Consider the following 22,075-nt stretch of genomic DNA (forward strand, 5'->3'; position numbering starts at 1 on the left):
TTGCCTCAAAGCGAGCATAGAAGTAATTTAGCTCATCTGGTAGGCTCGTGACACTGGGCATTGTAAGAGTTTGCCTGTTTGATGGTTCGTTGGAGGGCATAGCGGGATTTCTTATAAGCTTCCGGGTTACAGTCCCGCTCCTTGAAAGTTCAGTGCAGATGTTGCCTGTAATCCATGGCTTCTGGTTGGGGTATGTACGTACAGTCACTGTGTGGACGACGTCATCGATGCACTTATTGATGAGGCCAGTGACTGATATGGTGTACTCCTCAATGCCATCGGAAGAATCCTGGGAACATATTCCAGTCTGTGCTAGCAAAACAGTCCTGTAGCTTAGCATCTGCTTCATCTGACCACTTTTTATTGATCTAGTCACTGGTGCTTCCTGCTTTAGTTTTTTTTTAGCTTGTAAGCAGGAATCAGGAGGATAGAATTATGATCAGATTTGCCAAATGGAGGGCGAGGAAGAGCTTTGTATGGGTCTCTGTGAGTAAAGGTGTTGATGGGGTTTTACTACAAGATCCAGACCAGTGAGAGTGGAAAGAAATAACTACAATGTGGGGAAACCGTTACATTGAGTAATGTTATATTAAGTAATAGGGGGATCTAGGATGATCGTTCATTCTATGAACCGAATTAAAAGACAACACATTGCAACACAGGCGACTCCTGACAACTGCAACCACTTGGGACTGATGTGACATCTTGCACTAAACCAGAGAATATTAATAGCAATCATCAATTTCTTGAGGAACAGAATCAGAACCGCAAATAAAAGTGATCTATAATGTCCCGGAACAGAACCATTATTTTAAAAGCTAGGGAACCGGTTAATAACATTATTTTACGTTCCAGGCATTTTTTCCAGCCCCACAAAAAATGCAACAAAGTGCCTATGCAAAGCTCTTACTCTGTCACTCAAAATCATATTCCAGTGTCTGCCTGCCAGCTGAAAATCTTTGCCAGTGTGCGTCTCAGTGGGGCGTGTGTATGTGTAGGTTACCTGCCCCTCCCCCTCCGGAGCATAGGTTACTGCGCCTGTCGTACTGACATTACAAACGTGATTAAGAAGTTAGGGAAGGATTTTTCATTAGAGAATAAATGATTACCTTTTTTGATGCTAGTTAAGGATAATATAGCCTGGTGTATACAGGGTAATGGGTCTGTCTACCTAGGTGAAAATGTGTGCAATTATACAATGGACTCTCATGAAGAATCAAATTGCTCACTGACAGTTCATGATTTGCAGATGGGCAGAGACTTACATGTAAGTGCTGTCCTCCCAGTGCATAATGTAACCTTGGAAACAAGGAAATCAGCCTCTAATGGGACCTATTGGTTATGTGGGAACAGTGCATCCGGCTGTGACACAGCCTGGGATTGAACTCAGGTCTGTAGTGGTGCCTTAAACTGCAGCGCCACTCGGGAGGCCCTGTGCTAACGCTTGCTGGTAAACCTAGCTTTAGATGGCTGGTTGTAACGTTGCTTGCTGTTTAGTAGCCATATAAACATCCCTTTTTCAGGACCTGTCTTTCAAAGATAATTCGTAAAAATCTAAATAACTTCACAGATCTTCATTGTAAAGGGTTTAAACACTGTTTCCCATGCTGCTTGTTCAATGAACCATAAACAATTAATGAACAAGCACCTGTGGAACGGTCGTTAAGACACTAACAGCTTATAGACGGTAGGCAATTAAGGTCACAGTTATGAAAACTTAGGACACTAAAGTGGCCTTTCTGCTGACTCTGAAAAACACAAAAAGAAAGATGCCCAAGGTCCCTGCTCATCTGCGTGAACGTGCCATAGGCATGCTGCAAGGAGGCATGAGGACTGATGTGGCCAGGGCAAAAAATTGCAATGTCCGTACTGTGAGACACCAAAGACAGCGCTACAGGGAGACATGATGGACAGCTGATCATCCTCGCAGTGGCAGACTACGTGTATCAACACCTGGACAGGATCGGTACATCCGAACATCACACCTGCAGGACAGGTACAGGATGGCAACAACAACTGCCCAAGTTACCAGGGATGCACAATCCCTCCATCAGTGCTCAGACTGTCCGCAATAGGCTGAGAGAGGCTGGACTGAGGCTTGTAGGCCTGTTGTAATGCAGATCCTCACCAGACATCACCGGCAACAACGTCGCCTATGGGCACAAACCCACCATCGCTGGACCAAACAGGACTGGCAAAAAGTGTTCTTCACTGACAAGTCGCGGTTTTGTCTCACCAGGGGTGATGGTTGGTTTATTGTTGAAGGAATGAGCGTTACACCGAGGCCTGTACTCTGGAGCGGGATCGATTTGGTGTTGGAGGGTCCGTCATGGTTTGGGGCGGTGAGTTACAGCATCATCGGACTGAGCTTGTTGTCTTTGCAGGCAATCTCAATGCTGTGCATTACAGGGAAGACATCCTCATCCCTCATGTGGTACCCTTCCTGCAGGCTCATCCTGACATGATCCTCCAGCATGACAATGCCACCAGCCATACTGCTCGTTATGCGCGTGATTTCCTGCAAGACAGAAATGTCAGTGTTCTGCCATGGCCAGCAAAGAGCCCGGATTTCAATCCAATTGAGCACGTCTGGGACCTGTTGGATCGGAGGGTGAGGGCTAGGGCCATTCCCCCCAGAAATGTCCAGGAACTTGCAGGTGCCTTGGTGGGAGAGCAGCAAGAGACTGCACCAGGTTCGCCAGCTATGAGGAGGAGATGCACTACAGTACTTAATGCAGCTGGTGGCCACACCAGATGCTGACTGTTGCTTTTGACCCCCCTCCCTTTGTTCAGGGACACATTATTCAATTTCTGTCAGTCACATGTCTGTGGAACTTGTTCAGTTTATGTCTCAGTTGTTGAAAATTGTTATGTTCATACAAATATTTACACATGTTAAGTTTGCTGAAAATAAACGCAGTTGACAGTGAGGACGTTTATTTTTTGCTGAGTTTATATTCGGAGAGCCTGTTTCTGTCCTGCCCTCGACTTTGGTGCAGGGGATGTGATTACCATAGCCTCTTCGTCGCAAAACTCCCTGATCTTCTCAAAAAACATATATTTGTCTAGCTGTGTCCAGTCCAGGCGGTGCTTGTACAGGCAGACCATCTATGGGAGGAAGGATGTCAGTGATGCACAGCAGCTAAAATCTGATCCTGACAGTCCAAGCGCTCCTTGGTGACAACAACACCAGGCTCCAGAGCAATGAAGCTGTAAAACAGGAAATAACAAAATCAGAAGACATTACAATGTTGCACAACATCAATTCACCTTAGATAAGAAGATTAACCTCATACAATGTGTTGTAAATTATTTTCACCTGAAGTGCTGGCACTGCTTGATCTGTGGCAGCGGCCTGAAGTACGGAGTCAGGTGTTGTTGCCAGCCACAGCTTCCCAACAGCACCGTAATATCCTCCAGTCCAACCAGGGGCCTGTTGCACAAAAGTAGAATTAAGACATCCGGGATAAATGACTCAGCTGAGCTCAATGAAGCCAAAACATGTGCGTCCAGGCTTAATTGGTTGCACAAAGACCAAGCCAGGATGACCAGACACGGATTCATTAAGCCAGGTGAAACCAATCCTGGATAGGTGCGCGCTCACGGCTCACTCAAATAGACCCCGCCACAGATCACAGATTAACTGATTTACCATGGCAACTAGAGCCGCGTACTTTTCCCCGTCGGAAGCACAAATCCTCATGGAGGCATACGAGGAGGTAAAAGATATAATTAAGAAGAAAGGCAACACCGCCACAGTGATAAAGCAAAGAGAAAAAGCGTGGCAAAGTATTGCAGACCGCCTGAATGCGTAAGTAGTGCACAATTACACACTCACCGCTCCGCTGAAACATCACAATTACAATTCAAATATTTAATTCACATCTCCAAAAATGCAGTTGTACTGTAATTATGAAACGGTTAAATTTTTTATTGAAATGCACTGCAGATATGAGTGAAATTGTGTAAAGTAACTCCATCACACTGTATAAAGCTATGATACATTTTTTGATATTTTTACTGAAAACAAGACAAAAATACCAAGTAATTTTTTGCAGTGTGACTCCATTAAATGTGTGTGTGTGTGTGTGTGTGTGTGTGTGTAGATTAAACATGAACGGGCCAAAACGGACATGGCAGCAGGTCAAAATCAAATACAAGAACATTCTGCAGAATGGTATGGTCCCTGACTAATATTTAACAAAGCACAAGCATATATTGTACCCAGAAGGTGCCTGCTCACACATTGTCTGTACTGTTTTAGCAGTGAAAAAGAATACCCACAGACAAGGCACGGGTGGTGGGTCACAAAAGGCTGACCTTACCCCAGCAGAGGACATGGCCTTGGAGCTAAATAAAGGCAGGCCCGTCTTAGAGGGGATCCCTGGGGGGAAAGAGACGAGCATAGGTTCCTCCCAAGATGCCACCCGCTTCATTCAAGGTATGTCCTTCCATCTCTACATGGGATACAACCACATTCATATTGAATCAATTTGGACTGTCTGACTTTGGTTTACCTATTGCCTTGCAGTGTCTGGCAGCACTGTGTTCCTGTTAGAGCCACCAGCACAAGCACCAGACTATGCTGATCCAGTGAGTACTCCATCAAAGGCATACTGTAGGCCTGGCATGTCTTGTCTACTAGCTTCAATATGAATCCGATTAAATGTGATAGGGTGAAGGCCCCAGTGCAGCAGCAACAGCACATGATGGAGACGATGATGAGGAGGAGACCATCTCTCTGGATTCCAGAAGGCATGAGGTATCATGTTAAGACTGTGAAAGTACTATTTACTCTACAATGGTGAGGAGTCCTCATCAAAATCAAAAAATCTAATTTCTTTTACAGGACCCAGATGCTATACAGTGGGAAAACCAGCCTGGCAACATGGTGCGTATTAATAAAAGGACACCACATCCTGCCAAATTCCAGCTGCGCTAATTGTATTGTGTTCACAGAGCTCACAAGCTATCAGAAAGTTGTATGGCAACCACCTCCGGCGCCAAATAGAACTGGCAGACATAGACATTCAGTACAAGAAGAAAAAGATGGAAAATGTTGCACTGGAGTTCGAAATAAAAAAGAGGACAATTAGGAAACTGGACCTTGAAATAAAAAAACTTGAGAGGGAGGTGAGATATGCCTTCAATGTACACTGTATGCTAACTGTAACACAAATGTATTAATCATTATTTTTCTTTCCTCCCCCAGCTCCAAGAAGATGACACAGCTCAAAATAAAAATGAGGTATATTCTCGTAAAGTCAAGTGAGCCATGACATATGAGCTCTTATTGTGAGCACACAGGACGGTGGCATCTTTCTAAGGTTTTTTTTATTTTCCCAGCAATCAGTACAACCAAGTCATCGTTATAAGGCATCGCCCTCTTTTGCCCACCCCCCCCAGCACCAGGTGTGGCCACTAGCCTATATGAAGGCCCAAAATTGTGTGTTCCTTTCTGCTCTGACAATGGCATGCCCATTCGTGCGAGATGTGGTGGATGAAGAAGCACTTGTGCTGAGGAGAGCCTTCAGGCGAGAAAGGGTCTTCAGGGACCGGTTGGACCCACTGGCCTTCCCTGATGACCATCTATATGAAAGATACAGGTTTTCTGCAGATGGCATCAGGTATCTATGCAGACTACTGGGTCCCAGGATTAAGCACCGCACTGCACGGAGCCATGCACTGAGTGTGGAGCAAATGGTTTGTGTGGCCTTGCGCTTTTTTGCTAGTGGAGCCTTCCTGTACTCAGTGGGGGATGCAGAACAGCTGAACAAGGCCACAATTTGCCGCACAATAAGGAGTGTGTGTCTGGCTATCAAAGCATTAGCAGATGTCTTCATCTCCTTCCCTGGCCACAGAAGACTCTGTGACATCAAAGAGGAGTTCTATAGGATTGCAGGTAAGAGGATCTACAAATTACAGGACAACTGTTAACACATAGTAGGATACTCATTACTTTGTGTGACAGGTTTCCCCAATGTCATTGGTGCAGTGGACTGCACACACAAGGATAAAAGCCCCCTCAGGTGCCCATGAGGCCGATTTTGTGAATAGGAAATCCTTTCACAGCATTAATGTTCAGGTGAACATAACTTTTTGATATTGTCCATTGACGAACACTCTGCATTGCCAGTGATGTGCATTGATTGGTGTAATATTCCTCATCTTATGATTTCAGATGGTCTGCAATGCTGACTGTGTGATCAGCAATGTTGTGGCAAAATGGCCTGGCTCAGTCCATGACTCCAGAATCTTTCGGGCCTCTGAAATCTATCACAAGGTAAGCCACACAACCCCTATTTATAACAATCATGGCTGTGTCAAGAATATCACTGTGTTTATGAGGTAGTAATGATGAGATTTTGTGTTGACAGGTGAATTCTCTGGTGTGTTGCTGGGAGACAGGGGGTATGGCTGCCAGCCTTTTCTCCTGACACCTTTCACAGACCCCCAGGAAGCACAGCAGGCCTACAACCATGCCCATGCCAGGACCAGGGCCAGAGTTGAAATGACCTTTGGCCTCCTGAAGGCACGCTTTCACTGCCTTCACAAATTAAGGGTCAGCCCTGTTAGGGCATGTGATATTACTGTGGCTTGTGCTGTCCTCCACAATGTGGCCTGCCTGAGGAAGGAGAGGGCCCCCAGAGTGCCACCAGCCATGGACTGGGACAATCCGGCAATCTTCCCTGATGACGACAGTGGTCGGCTGCTGAGGGACCAATATGTGTTGAATTATTTTAGTTAGTATGTGTGCTTTCAATTTTGGTTAAATATGTCCTGCGGTGGCAGAGGAATTTGGGTTTTTTTGGGTTCGTTTTTTTACGAATTTGGCCTCTTATGATGTTTGTGCGGTATACTGTGTGTAATACAAGGCTGCAGGGAGGCTACTGCATCCATTCATTTGTCTGTTCAGTTGATGTGTATGGATTTGTCCTGCATTTATTTTAGTGTGCAGACATGCAGGGTGTGTTATATACAGACCTTTGAATGTGTATGTATCATTTTGTATAATATGCTTGGATTCTGTGCTTTCCATCTTGTAGAGTCACTGTGACTTCAGTTTCGAAAGGAGCTGATGGTTTACCTGCTTTGTTTTGTCCTTATTCAATAAAGGAACATAATGTTACACATTGTGTTTTTATATTCATATGGAATGTGTATTTGTTTATATGACAGAGTACTAGGGCCACACTGAAGAAAAAGGATAAAGTCATAAATTTATGAGGCTGGTTCTTTCTGCAGAAAAGCTACATATTGTTTTTACAGTTTTGATACTTGTGACAATGTGATACTTAATATTCTGGCACATCAGCATGTCTTTGTTTATGAAACCATACTGAAGTACAATTTCACGAAATGCCCCACATCTGTCATTTTAACAACTGTCCTCCTTTAAAACAACTGGTTACAATTATTATGACTTGTGTTTTTTTCCCCTCTGTGGCCCTAATATTCTATCATTTTATATATAGCCTTATAGTCTATGGGAAACTGTAAATTATCTAATGATAGCAACATCATCTAAAAATCATTTTTTATCCAAAATCATTGAAATTAATGATCACAAACGTTTAATAACAGTGGGTCTAGTTATGTGATAACAATGTATAGTGAGCAGTGAAATAACTATTGGTTTCCATTTGTGGTGACTGCTGACTGACATTAGGGATGAGATTAAATAGATCCTGGAATTTAGCCTGGTCTGGAGCAGGCTAGCTCCACAGAATAAATCTCCATGGTAATTTATACCATAACATATCCTCCTGCCCCCTATCCATCTTTAGTGCAACCGGATTACGGATCAATTGAGCCAGGATCACCAAGATATCCTGGCTTAATCCCTTATCCTAGTTTTGTGCAACAGGCCCCAGCTGTGGGATGTTGACCCCTGTCACAGTGTTATTCTTCACAACACCAGCAATCTCAGACAAAGTGTTCACTCTGGTCTTTCTGAAGAGCTGCTTGATAAGGCCCGACGCCTGGTTCTTCTCTAGGTTTCTTCCTAGGTTTTGGCCTTTCTAGGGAGTTTTTCCTAGCCACCGTGCTTCTACACCTGCATTGCTTGCTGTTTGGGGTTCTAGGCTGGGTTTCTGTACAGCACTTTGAGATATCAGCTGATGTACGAAGGGCTATATAAATACATTTGATTTGATTTGATTTGACGCACCAGCCGGGTGCAAACTTGGAGTGGCCTGTGATCAGGAAGTGAAAGTTCCAGACTGTGGTGGAGCTTGTGCATGGTCCACCAGGCACAATACCAGGGCACAAACTTGTTCTTGTTTTGGCCACTGCAGTTTTCACAATTCAGGTCCACATGTGTTTCCCTAACTCCTGGGGCATGTAGTTGATGACTGCACTGCTGCCTTTGTTTGCTTGGGCCAGTTCTCTTTTTTAATGGGAGGCATTAGACCATTCTCCTTGTATGACTGGTGGATGAGAGTCAGGCGTGTTTCTACTGATGCTGAGAAACAAATTCCAGGTACAAATATTTTTGCATTATTATACAATAGATGCGAAATGGCCTTCTGAGAACATCACTACACACAGTTCATACACGTAATGTTAGCTAGCTATCCAGCCATCTAATGTCAGCTGGCTAGCTAACAACAAGCTTTAACTAGCAATATAACCCGATTTGTGATAGCTACCTAAAGTTAACCAAATAGGTTCAATATTAGCTAGCTAACGTTAGGCTATAACTAGCCATGCGAAATGGCATTCTGAGAAAACCTCCCTAACGTTACACACACACTTCATACACAGAAATGAACGTTAGCTAGCAAGCCAGACATCTAACGTTAGCTAGCTAACAGCAAGCTTTAACGTGGGGTGTTTTGTTTAGACAGGTAACGTTAATGTAAACTAGCTAAAAAATGAACTATAATCCCAATGCATAGAGTAACGTTACTAGCAAAACAAACAGATTGTCATAGCTAAATTAACCGAATAAGTTAGGTTCAATGTTTAACGTTAGCTAGCAAGCCAGCTGGCTAGCTAACTGCGAGCCTTAACTTGCAATGAAAACAACTTTCTGACAAAATTAGAAACGTATATCTGAAACTGTACCTAGATTCCAATTTGACAGAGAAGCCAGGTAGACGCTACACCATTCGCTGCCAGGAAGCAGGAGGGGCTTACTCTGAGTCATTGTCACACTAGGATTATGAGGATGCAGTAAAGTCTATAGCTAGTTTGCTCCTTTCCCCCAATTTAGCTATTCCGTTTATAATTAGACTTTAGCATGTTCCAAATGTTCTAATTTACACCAGCCAAGAGTTTGTCTCGTCAAAACTTTGACTCATTTAACACAATTTATTTATACTCCCGGCCTCAGGCAGCCTCTTCACACAATTTATTTATAGTCCCGGCCTCAGGTGGCCTCTTCACACAATTTATTTATTGTCCCGGCCTTAGGTGGCCTCTTCACACAATTTATTTATTGTCCCGGCCTTAGGTGACCTCTTCACACAATTTATTTATTGTCCTGGCCTTAGGTGGCCTCTTCACACAATTTATTTATAGTCACGGCCTCAGGCAGCCTCTTCACACAATTTATTTATAGTCACGGCCTCAGGCAGCCTCTTCACACAATGTATTTATAGTCACGGCCGTCATTAATGCCTTTAATGACCTAAAGATCTTTCTTAACTTTTCCTCTGTAGTAACTCCCTCTGTTTAAGAAGTGCAATTACATTTCTTATCACATATTGTGATAAAAGGACTGAAAAGTTTTGCCACGAGGTAGTGGTTATTGATACATTAAAAAATATATATACTTTCCTGAAAATGTCGTTCCATCTTTCAGAGTATTTCTCATCCATTTAGTCTTAACGCTGCTCATGTAACGGATGTGAAATGGCTAGCTAGTTAGCGGTGGTGTGCGCTACTAGCGTTTCAATCGGCGACGTCACTTGCTCTGAGACCTTGAAGTGGTGGTTCCCCGTGCTTTTGTGGAGCGATGGGTAACGATGCTTCAAGGGTGACTGTTGACTGTGCAGAGCGTCCCTGGTTCGCGCCCGGGTCGGGGCGAGGGGACGGACATAAAGTCTATACTGTTACACTCATTCATGACATTGTCAGAACAACATTCTTGATAACTGCATTCTTTGGTTTTAGTGCAAGCTGTCACATCAGTCCCAAGCGGTTACAGTTGTCAGAAATCACCATTGTTACAATATTTTGTATTTTAATTTAGTTTATACACAAAATTATCATTGTAGATCACCATGTGGTTTATTAGAACTGTTTCTCTCATTGTACACTGAACAAAAATATGAACGCACCATATAAAGTGTTGGTCCTGTGATTCGTGAGTTTAAATAAAAAATCACAGAAATTTGCCATATGCACAAAAAGCTTATTTCTCTCTAATTTTGTGCACACATTTGTTTACATCCCTGTTAGTGAGCATTTCTGCTTTGCCAAAATAACAGTTGTGGCATATCAAGAAGCTGACTAAACAGCATGATTGTTACACAGGTGCACCTTGTGCTGGGGACAATAAAAGGCCACTCTAAAATGTGCAGTTCTGTTACACAATGCCACAGATGTCTCAAGTTTTGAGGGAGCGTGCAATTGGCATGCTGACTGCAGGAATGTCCTCCAGAACTGTTTCCAGAGAATTTCATGTTAATTTCTCTACCATAAAGCAGTCTCCAACATCGTTTTAGAGAATTTGGCAGTACGTCCAACCGGCCTCAACAGCAAACCATGTGTATGGTGTTGTGTGGGCAAGCGGTTTTCTGATGTCAACGTTGTGAACCGAGTGCGCCATGGTGGCGGTGTGGTTATGGTATGGGCAGGCATAAGCTACGGACAACAAACACAATTGCGTTTTATCGATGGCAATTTGAATGCACAGGGGTACCGTGACAAGGACCTGATGCCCATTGTCGTGCCATTCATCTGCTGCCATCACCTCATGTTTCAGCATGATCATGCACAGCCCCATGTCACAAGGATCTGTACACGATTCCTGGAAACGGAAAATGTCCCAGTTCTTCCATGACCTGTATACTCACCAGACATGTAACCCATTGAGCATGTTTGGAATGCTCTGGATCGACGTGTACGACAGCGTGTTCCAGTTCCCGCCAATATCCAGCAACTTCGCACAGCCATTGAAGAGGAGTGGGATAACATTCCACAGTCCACAATCAACAGCCTGATCAACTCTATGCGAAGGAGATGTGTCACACTGCATGAGGTACATGGTGGTCACACCAGATACTGACTGGTTTTCTGATCCACGCCCCTACCTTTTTTAAAGGTACACTACATGGGATATTTTGTTTCAGCTCAAGAAACATGGGACTGTTTACATGTTGCATTTTTATTTACTGTTTGTCAAATTATAAATTATTGTATTCATTTGTTGTATTCAAGTTGTATTCAAGTTATATAACAACATTCTAACCTTCCTGACAATTATCTAGTGCAAATATGGCATTATTTCACTATTTGTATCCGTTTGGATCAGTTTCAATTGGGGACTTTTATTTTGAATGCGAACCGGAAATTCCACTATTGTGGTTCATCCTTATTGTGGCTAGCTTCCGGATTGGAGGTGAATGTTTTGATTTCAAACACCCTTTTTTTGTGGAGTAAACAAAGACGTGCTGGCTGACCTAAATAGGCTAACCAACTCTGTCGTCTAAAATATGTCTAAACTACAGTTGTTTCGTGTGTTTTTAAATGAGCGTTTAACGGCGGTTGCTGTGGATATTTTCGGGGCAGTTGAGAAAACTGTAGTGGAGTACCAGGAGGAGAATGATCGGCTACGGAGACTGCTGCGGATCACACCGGAGGTACCACTATGTAGAATAGGTTCGTATTTAGATATACTGGTAGCTAGCTATAGTTATACTGAATTAATAAACTGGTTAGACAAAATCACAATTTTAACCATTTTTAAAACATTGTATTTAAATGTTTTACTTTTCATTATTTACCTACCTATCTGGATGGCTGGCTAGCTACTGTAGCTAATAATTGTTCTCTCCATGTGTTTCTATTGGTCTATACATCAATTACACTTTTAGCTGCGAATGTGTAGCCTACAAGATGTAATAAACCATTGAAACAATTAACAATTGTTATGTATGATTCAATAGTTGTCTGCATATTTGATTACTTATCTAAAGAGATCTAGAGATCCAGGCACAGACCCACAGATCGGTCTGATTGATTCAATTGATGGGAATAACCAGGAAGGGAAGGCTGTCTCTCTCTGTACTCTATTAGCCAAACGGCTCATATTGCAATTTTGGAAATAGGAAACTACCTTCCTTTTGAAATGGGATTTAGGGAATGTAATACATATGGAAAAGATACGATACAATACCTCCAATAGAAGTCCAATGCTTTACTAAATATGTCAGCCGATACTGGATAAATGGTCGAGTCGCGCTTCATAACTGGGTTGACGATCTGCTGCTACTCTGTGCTGTACTCCATTCCATATTTATTTTTGTTTAACTACATTGCTTTGAATTTATTTAAAAAGGGTGTTTGAAATCAAAACATTCACCTCCAATCCGGAAGCTAGGATATCACTTTAAAAGTATTAAATTAAAGTGCTTGTTTCCCGAAGTGGTCCTCAATGGTAAAAACAATAACACACACACACAATGATTAAAAGGCAAGACAAAGTGACAAACAACCATAAATACATTCATTTATATTGGCATCCTAAAAAAGGGTCACTTATTCACTACACCTTCTGACTAAACCTTAAAAATCAACCATATTAATTTCACATTAAAACGATCTATTAATTGCACATACCTATCGTACCTATATAGAAAATGGCTCTGATAGATAGGCAACTTTGCAGTAATTTGTTTTTTTAAAATGTGTTATACAGGCATTGTGGGGCTCTCTCTCGCTCTCTCTCTGTTGCGCTTCACCCGTAATAACATTTACGTGACCAATAAAATTTGATTTAATTGAAATAAATACACCTGACCAGCAGTAGGGGTTACAAGGGGCAGTGGAATGTTTTCTATTCGACAACCTTGTGCAAATGAAAACCTTTTCCAACATTTTAAAGATATTTCTACTTTGTCTTTGCTTGATCTCCAAGGGGAGGCTATTCCATAGACACATGCCTGTATAGGAAAACATCCTCCTCGCAGGACTGTTTACTCTTGGGATTTTACAAGACATGACACAGGCTCTGGTATTGTGACTGTGTTGGTTATAAACCATATATCAATGTGGTTTTTCATGTAACCTGGGGCACGATCATTTAAGATGTCAAACATATGATTAAGTTTAAGTTGGTCATTCAGCATATACCTGATAACATTATGTGGGTCCTGGGGAGGAGGGGGGGGGGCATTCAGCATATACTGTTATCAGTATAAAAGACACCTGTCCACAACCTCAAACAGTCACACTCCAAACTCCACTATGGCCAAGACCAAAGAGCTGTCAAAGGACACCAGAAACAACATTGTAGACTTGCACCAGGCTGGGAAGACTGAATCTGCAATAGGTAAGTAGCTTGGTTTGAAGAAATCAACCGTGGGAGCAATTATTAGGAAATGGAAGACATACAAGACCACTGATAATCTCTCTCGATCTGGGGCTCCACGCAAGATCTCACCCCGTGGGGTCAAAATGATCACAAGAACGGTGAGCAAAAATCCCAGAACCACACGGGGGGACCTAGTGAATGACCTGCAGAGAGCTGGGACCAAAGTAACAAAGCCTACCATCAGTAATACACTACGCCGCCAGGGACTCAAATCCTGCAGTGCCAGACATGTCCCCCTGCTTAAGCCAGTACATGTCCAGGCCCGTCTGAAGTTTGCTAGAGAGCATTTGGATGATCCAGAAGAAGATTGGGAGAATGTCATATGGTCAGATGAAACCAAAATATAACTTTTTGGTAAAAACTCAACTCGTCGTGTTTGGAGGACAAAGAATACTGAGTTGCATCCAAAGAACACCATACCTACTGTGAAGCATGGGGGTGGAAACATCATGCTTTGGGGCTGTTTTTCTGCAAAGGGACCAGGACGACTGATCCGTGTAAAGGAAAGAATGAATGGGGCCATGTATCGTGAGATTTTGAGTGAAAACCTCCTTCCATCAGCAAGGGCATTGAAGGTCCTGGAGTGGCCTAGCCAGTCTCCAGATCTCAACCCCATAGAACATCTTTGGAGGGAGCTGAAAGTCTGTGTTGCCCAGCAACAGCCCCAAAACATCACTGCTCTGCTCTGCATGGAGGAATGGGCCAAAATACCAGCAACAGTGTGTGAAAACCTTGTGAAGACTTACAGAAAACGTTTGACCTCTGTCATTGCCAACAAAGTATTGAGATAAACTTTTGTTATTGACCAAATACTTTTTTCCCACCATAATTTGAAAATAAATTAATTAAAAATCCTCATTTTGTCTGTCATAGTTGAAGTGTACCTATGATGAAAATGACAGGCCTCTCTCATCTTTTTAAGTGGGAGAACTTGCACAATTGGTGCCTGACTAAATACTTTTTTGCCCACTGTATATAAAACAATGTCTGAGTCAACAAAAGCATTTTGAAATGGCGTTGTGCACTCAAGCATGTCTAAAGGCTGTATATAGGTAAACTCTGCTCCTCCTCTCCTTCCCTCCAGACTCCCTGCAGCTCTCTGTCTCTGAAGAGGAGGTTCCCCCTGAGCAGCAGCACTGTGAGCAGGAGTGGAGCCCCAGTCTGGGGCAGGAGGACCCAGAGACCAAACAGATTAAAGAGGAACAGGAGGAAGTCAGGACCAGTCAGGAGGAAGAGCAGCTTCAAGGGTTCTTTGATACCAAAGACTCCATATTCACCCCTTCCTGTGTGAAAAGTGAATGTGATCTGGAGAACCCATGTCAAGAAGCCGTACTAGCTGAACACCCAACTCTCAGTCCACTGAAAACGTCTAAACTACAGTTGTTGAGTGTGTTGTTAAATGAATGTTTAACGGCATCTGCTGCTGTGGATATTTTCGGTGCAGTTGAGAAAACGGTAGTGGAGTACCAGGAGGAGAATAATCGGCTACGGAGACTGCTGGGGATCACACCGGAGATAAAACTATATAGAACAGGTTTGTACATAGATCTACTGATAGTTAGCAATAGTTCTAGTAAATTAATAAACTGGTTAGGCTTTGATCACCATTTAAAAAAAAATAAGCATCTTAATGTATTTTTTATGCTGAATGGATGATAATAGCCACGACATGTCAATGCTTGGACAACCTAGGGTTTAATGGAAAGAGATTTCCAGGTTTAGGGGGGACTTAAACAGCAGCTTCCAATTTTTCCAATTACAAAAACCTATATGTCCTCTGACTGTCACGAATGTTGAGTAAAATTATATTTGAACTTTCCCGGAAAGTTGGTCTTTATTTTGCTTATTTTAATTGAATCTTTTTGTTATTTCATTTCTAACTGCAGTGCTACATGGGAGATATTCAACATCCCTTTTGATAGCTGAGGACGATGATTTGGTCAAGTGTTAAACGTTGTTAATCGACAAACAAGTTGATCCTTGATTGTGATAGTTTTGTAAACCTTGAACACTCAACTTAATTATCATCCAAAAATAACTTTACAAATTGCAAAAGATACACTTACTGTTCGCTGTTTAAAAAAAAAAAATTTCCACAGAGTTTCTTCTTTGTATTCCCTCCCGAGTTTCCATTAGCGCAGGAAGTGTCGTAATTCAGGGTAACGTGCAACTCAAAACACCTCTGTGGTAATGTGTTATATTTGTCCAATTATTTTGCAGTGCACAGGAGGATGGTGGCACCTTAATTGGGGAGGATGGTAATGGCTGAAGTGGAATTAGTGGAATGTCAAATAAATCATGGTTTCCAGGTGTTTGATGCCATTCCATTTGCTCCGTTCCGGACATTATTATGAGCCGTCCTCCCCTCAACCGCCTCCTGTGGTACGGTGATATGAAAGTAAAGTTTCTAAGGTTTTCAAAATAGTTGTTGTTAAAAACAGCCAGTTTCAGTCAGCTGATTCTAGTTATTCCTTCTGGTTAGTTCTAGTCAAGCAGCTGACGAGCCCGGGCACACACGTGTGTCCTAGTGCACCATCGTGCGCATGTTGATTTTTGTCTATCCACATCAGACGCGATCAAGACATGCAGGTTGAAATATAAAAATGATTGAATCAGATTGACCTGATGACTCCTGGATGTCCCAGTCCAACTGGTCGTGCTGCTGCTCCAGTTTCAATTTTTCTTCCTGTGGCTAGGGAACCCTGACCTGTTCACCGGATGTGCTACCTTATCCCAGACGTGCTGTTTTCGACTCTCGCACCGCACCTGCTGTCTCAAGCTCTGATTGCTTGGCTATGAAAAGCCAACTGACATTTACTCCTGTGGTGACCTGTTTCACCCTCTACAATCACTGTGATTATTATTTGACCCTGCTGGTCATCTATTAATGTTTGAACATCTTGAAGAACAGCCAGATGGACTGGCCACCTCTCAGAGCCTGGTTCCTCTCTAGGTTTATAATCTCCACCCGGCACAGTCAGAAGAGGACTGGCCACCTCTCAGAGCCTGGTTCCTCTCTAGATTTCTTCCTAGATTCCTGCCTTTCTATGGAATTTTTCCTAGCCACTGTGCTACTACAGCTGCTTGCTGTTTGTGGTTTCAGGCTGGGTTTCTATATCAGCACTTTGTGACATCAGCTGATGTAAAAAGGGCTTTAAAAAGACATTTGATTGATTGACATCACAGAGGAGGCGTTCCCTAACGGAAATATGCAAATACATTCTACAACGCACCATTAGGATCTCTCTAGCTCGTGCGTGGCTCTGCCCCCCTGCTTGCTTGTCCTGACCCTATGCTTAATTTGCTCCCACTAGTGATGAGGAAACGAAGCATCCTTAAGGTTTTCCAGCCAATTGTGCCGAAAATAGGTAAATTATTCAAGGCTTTGATCAACCGTGTACAGTAGTGGCACCTGCTGGTGATTTTTTTTTTAGAGCAGGCAAATTATATAAAAAAAATGTTTTGCCCTTTTTCTCCCCAATTTCGTGGTATCCAATTGGTAGTTAGTCTTGTCCCATCGCTGCAACTCACATACGGACTTGGTAGAGGCGAGGGTCGAGAGCCGTGTGTCCTCCGAAACACAACCCAATCAAGTCGCACTGCTTTTTGACACAATGCCCGCTTAACCCGGAAGCCAGCGGAGGATACACCGTACACCTGGCTACCGTGTCAGTGTGCACTGCGCCCGGCCCGCCACAGGAGTCGCTAATGCGCGATGGGACAAGGACATCCGATGCTGGGCGAATTGTGCACCGCCCCATGGATCTCCCGGTCGCGGTCTGCTGCGACAGAGCCTGGACTTGAACCAGGATCTCTAGTGACACAGCTAGCACTGCGATGCAGTGTCAGAGACCACTGTGCTACTCGGGAGGCCTGAGCAGCCAAATTATTATCTATGACGTCCCTGTAAGATGCCTTTTTTTTCTTCTACTAAACCAATCAGGTGGTTGTTCGACGAAACGAAGCTTCAGACGTCATTGATCACGTGCTTCTGTGATACAAGCATGAGCACACCGCTTCGAAGTACACCGTTTACGTCTCAATCACACCTACAGCGTCATTGCGCAAAATGTTACGCATCTGGATATGTATTTAGCAAAAAGTTCAACATTCACCTTCTGCTGCCATTTCTGTCAAGCCATCTACGGCATACTATTTGATGGATATGTTCGATAGGCAATGCTGCAAGGGCAAACGCAGCGTTTCAGTGGAAATGAATGTACATCTGGTGTACCAAAACGGCAATGAAGCTGTCGGTGTGATCGAGGGTGTTTGATTCCGGCATCAAACGTAACATCACTAGCTCCCACTGTAAACGACACAGGTGAACTATCTTAGGGTTAGTTAGAATTATCTTTGAGCAGAGCAGATATGAGACATGTGCTTTCTGGAAAGGGAGGGATACCTAGTCAGTTGTACAACTAAATGCATTCAACTGAAATGTGGTTTCCCCTTTCTCTCCTGATGGCTACTACATGTTCCCTCTCCTGCTACTACTTGTCCTTCTGATGTCACATACCTCTGCTGTTATTTTTTTAAGCAGCTTAACTTCAGTTCCAAAATATATTTTGTCTTGTGGGTTTGGAGCCAAGGAGCATCTGTTGTAAATAATTATACTGTGTTGAGCTCGTTGTGGCCCTGCTACACTACAGACATTGAGGGAATGCTTCCTTTGAAATCAATGGGATTATGCTGAGCCGTGGGGTATTGGTCAAAGGCCCACATGTCTTGGTTCGAAAGCGGGGAGGGAGGAGATCCCTTCTCTAACAGAACAGTCATTTGTGCTGCTTGGTCATATTGTCAACAAGGTAGCATGGTGTATCATCCAGAAACATACAACATCTTTTTTTTTACCATCAAATAAATGTTTTGAATTTTCTTAGTATTTTCCCATTTTTTAAGAAAGATAAGAAAGATAAAGCCTGGATGGAAAAACACAGAATCCTGCTAATTACTACACGTGCTTAATTACATCACTTTTGTTTTGAGCCAATTTAGCTATGGAATTTGAACAGGGGTAGCAGATGGGAGCCGGAACATAATTTCAAATAATAACCCCAAACAGATATAATATTTGACTTAAAACATAATCATTTCAGACTTTGTTTACATTTGTATATGATCGCCTATCTTTCTGTTATGAGTTGGAAATACTTGGGAACAGATTTGAATCACTTGGAGCTGATTTCCTGGTGGTTTTTACAGTCTTCAATGTCCCACAAATAATTTAGACAAAACACTTGGGGGGGATAAAAACCACCAAATTCGACACAGTGGGCTGCCAGTTCGTGAACCCTGATTTAGTACAACCACAAGCAACAATATGAGAGTGCTTGCTAAAAACTGGACCAAAGCTATTGTACTGACACATAACGGATGATTACGGTACAGGAGAGGGAATTAGAATAGCAACGTTTTTCCCCTCGTTCTCAAAACAACACGCTGGTAGAACGCGATGTTGCTGGCATTGTAACGCGACGCTTATAGTGGATCTAAAGCGTTAGCTAGCTCACACACTCCCGTTAGCGTTAACATTTGTATTAAGAATGAATGGGCAGTTAGCACGCTGGTTAGCGATGTTAGTTGTTTCCTTCAATTAAACCCCCCTTAACCCGGGCATCTCTTCCCATTAAACCCCCCTTAACCCGGACATCCAACTCATCCCTGTTCTGATCAGACATGACATTAAAAGTCATAGAGATCTATAATTCATGATTGATTCCAAATTCTGTTAGAAATTAAATCTGTTCCTCCTCTCCTTCCCTCTAGACTCCCTGCAGCTCTCTGTCTCTAAAAAGGAGGTTCCCCCTGAGCAGCAGCACTGTGAGCAGGAGTGGAGCCCCAGTCTGGGGCAGGAGGACCCAGAGCCCACACAGATTAAAGAGGAACAGGAGGAAGTCGGGACCAGTCAGGAGGAAGAGCAGCTTCAAGATCTGGAGCCTGATATCATAGAGTTCAATTTCACTCCTTCCTGTGTGAAAAGTGAATGTGATCAGGAGGACCCACTTTGGTCCTTGACTCTTCCCCAAACCCAGACTGTGGAGAACAGAGAGAGAGACTCTAAACCAGTGGATCTCAAATCTTTTGTCCATGTGACCCACTTAAATGGTCTTGACCTTCCAGATAATGACAGCAATACCTCAAGCCACAGTACAGCCGTAAGCAGCGACACAGTGGGACTTGACAGCAGCCCACCATTGGATCCCAGCCCACCATTGGATCCCAGCCCACCATTGGAGAAACACTGTTCCAAACTCAGCACCACGTCTAGAAGAACTCACCACTGCCGTGACTGTGGTGCAAAGTTTCCTCTGAAAGCTGACCTGCAGAGACATGTGACTTTCCTCAAGAAGATACCCAGTGAATGTAGATTCTGCAGAAAACGCTACAACTCCACCTGTAAACTGAAGGCCCATGTCCGACGCTGTCACAGTGGGAAACACTGCACATGCCCTGTTTGTGGAAAGACCTTCAAATACAAAGGCTATCTTTCCAAGCACTTAAGGATTCACACAGGAGAGAAACCATTCAACTGTGGTGACTGTGGGAAAAGCTTCACTCAGAAGGGAAACCTAACCGAACATGTACTGACTCACACAGGAGAGAAACCATTTAGCTGCGGTGACTGTGGGAAAAGCTTCAGTCTCAAGAAGACACTAACGGATCATATACGAACTCACACAGGAGAGAAACCATTCAGCTGTGGTGACTGTGGGAAAAGCTTCAATAAGAAGGGACACCTTTCCGTGCATCAACTGACTCACACAGGTGAGAAACCTTTTAGCTGTGGTGACTGTGGGAAAAGCTTCAGTCAGAAGGGGAATCTAAGCATTCATAAACTGACTCACATAGGAGAGAAACCTTTTACCTGTGGAGAATGCGGGAAAAGCTTTGGGCTCAAGCGACACCTAACCATGCATAAACTGACTCACACAGGAGAGAAACCATTTAGCTGTGGAGACTGTGGGAAAAGCTTTAATCGCAAGGAGGTCTTAACTATGCATATACGGACTCACACAGGAGAGAAACCATTTATCTGTGGTGACTGTGGGAGGAGCTTCAGGCATAAAGGGTCCCTTAAGATACATATATTGTCTCACACAGGAGAGAAACCATTTAGCTGTGGTGACTGTGGGAAAAGCTTCAATCAAAGGGGTAACCTAAACATGCATATACGGACTCACACCAGAGATAATTCATTTTGCTGTGGAGAATGTGGAAAAACCTTCAATCAAAGGGGGAACCTAACCACGCATATACAAACTCACACCAGAGATAATTCATTTCGATGTGGTGACTGTGGGCAAAGCTTCAATGAGAAGGGGCACCTAACTGAACATATACGGACTCACACAGGAGAGAAACCGTACAGGTGTGGTGACTGTGGGAAAAGCTTCATTCAGAAGGCGGACCTAAGGAGGCATATACTGACTCACACAGGAGAGAAACCACATGGCTGCTCCGTCTGTGGTAAAAGATTCACTCAGAAGTCTCATCTGCTGAGGCATGTGGATAAAATCCACAAAGGAAGAATACAGGACAGAAACTGAAAGAGGAAAGAACATTAGGACAAAGAGATTGTTTATCAGGTAAGTGAATAAAAAGGCAGGATGTGGACAAATCTCTTAGGAAGCAACAGTGATATGGCCCTCATCAAATATGCAGACGACATGGCTCTGGTTGCTTGCCTGGAGGCCAAGGCCATCTCCAGCTACTCCCAGTTCATTGACTGCCTCTTGACGTGGTTTGACAATATCTTAGGAGCTCAGTCTGGGTCTCAACTTACTATTATTAAGACTCAGAATAGTAGAATACACCAGGTCCAATTTAGACATTTGGTTGTGCATCAGCAGTTTATTTGTCATTGACAGTCACTCAATTAGCGATTTTAGATTGGAAGTTAGCCAGCTATCTAACCTTAGTAGTAATCACTGCTGATTACCGACCAGGCAGGGAATGTGCCCAGGGGCCCATATTAACATGGAATAAGTCATTACGGCAGGGGGGTAGCATTTAGCCTTGGGCCAGTAACCGAAAGGTTGCTAGATCAAATCCCTGAGCTGACATGGCAGTTAACCCACTGTTCCTAGGCCGTAATTGCAAATAAGAATTTGTTCTTAACCGACTAACCTTAAATAAATGTTAAATTAAAAATTACAAAATGTGTAGAATTGCAGGAAATTCATTCTGAAAACATACATTTCTCTTCACCATCAGAGGGGTACTCAAATGTTCTACCGCGAGGTGGGGGAAACCCCAACCAAATCTCTCAGGGCCCCAAAAGGCGGGAGCCGGCCTTGGATTTACTTTTGTAAAACACATTTATTTGGTTTGAATGATGATCACACTACAGATTAAGATTCCTTTATTGTCCAATTGTACAGTTCCAAATTCAACTCCTGCTTCCATGTCAACCCCTCCTAAAGAGACGCATTCAGAAAGTATTCAGACCCCTTAACCTTTTACTTATCAATCTCCCCTACACACGATACCCCATAATGACAAAGCAAAAAAATATATATATATATTTTT

The 22,075-nt window shown here is 43.2% G+C and overlaps 1 protein-coding gene and 1 long non-coding RNA gene across 3 annotated transcripts; one reads left to right on the plus strand and one right to left on the minus strand.

The window, feature by feature from the left end:
• Positions 1 to 2,920: 2,920 nt before the first annotated feature.
• Positions 2,921 to 9,296, minus strand: LOC109880284 (uncharacterized). The gene is made up of 3 exons (XR_002253667.2): positions 9,070 to 9,296; positions 3,320 to 3,433; positions 2,921 to 3,210 (listed from the first exon to the last, which is right to left on the minus strand). It is a non-coding gene; the product is annotated as an uncharacterized LOC109880284 (long non-coding RNA).
• Positions 9,297 to 11,315: 2,019 nt separating this feature from the next.
• Positions 11,316 to 22,075, plus strand: LOC109880279 (gastrula zinc finger protein XlCGF57.1-like). 2 transcript variants are annotated; one of them, XM_031791723.1, is made up of 3 exons: positions 11,318 to 11,829; positions 14,628 to 15,077; positions 19,313 to 22,073. In XM_031791723.1, exons 1-3 carry the CDS (start codon positions 11,664 to 11,666, stop codon positions 21,091 to 21,093), a joined length of 2,397 nt encoding a protein of 798 aa, XP_031647583.1. In that variant the 5' UTR covers positions 11,318 to 11,663; the 3' UTR covers positions 21,094 to 22,073. The 2 variants fall into 2 exon arrangements, with proteins under 2 accessions (XP_031647584.1, XP_031647583.1); XM_031791724.1 differs by lacking the exon at positions 14,628 to 15,077 and having other exon boundaries at positions 11,316 to 11,829; positions 19,313 to 22,075.

This window comes from Oncorhynchus kisutch, linkage group LG16, assembly GCF_002021735.2.
Source record: "Oncorhynchus kisutch isolate 150728-3 linkage group LG16, Okis_V2, whole genome shotgun sequence".
NCBI classification, from domain to species: domain Eukaryota; kingdom Metazoa; phylum Chordata; class Actinopteri; order Salmoniformes; family Salmonidae; genus Oncorhynchus; species Oncorhynchus kisutch.

Excerpts from the sequence above, each read along its gene's own strand:
- LOC109880279 (XM_031791723.1), top strand. The coding sequence starts at position 11,664 with ATGTCTAAACTACAGTTGTTTCGTGTGTTTTTAAATGAGCGTTTAACG. Across the intron at positions 11,830-14,627 it reads GGTACCACTATGTAGAATAG|ACTCCCTGCAGCTCTCTGTC; the intron begins GTTCGTATTTAG and ends CCTTCCCTCCAG. Across the intron at positions 15,078-19,312 it reads GATAAAACTATATAGAACAG|ACTCCCTGCAGCTCTCTGTC; the intron begins GTTTGTACATAG and ends CCTTCCCTCTAG.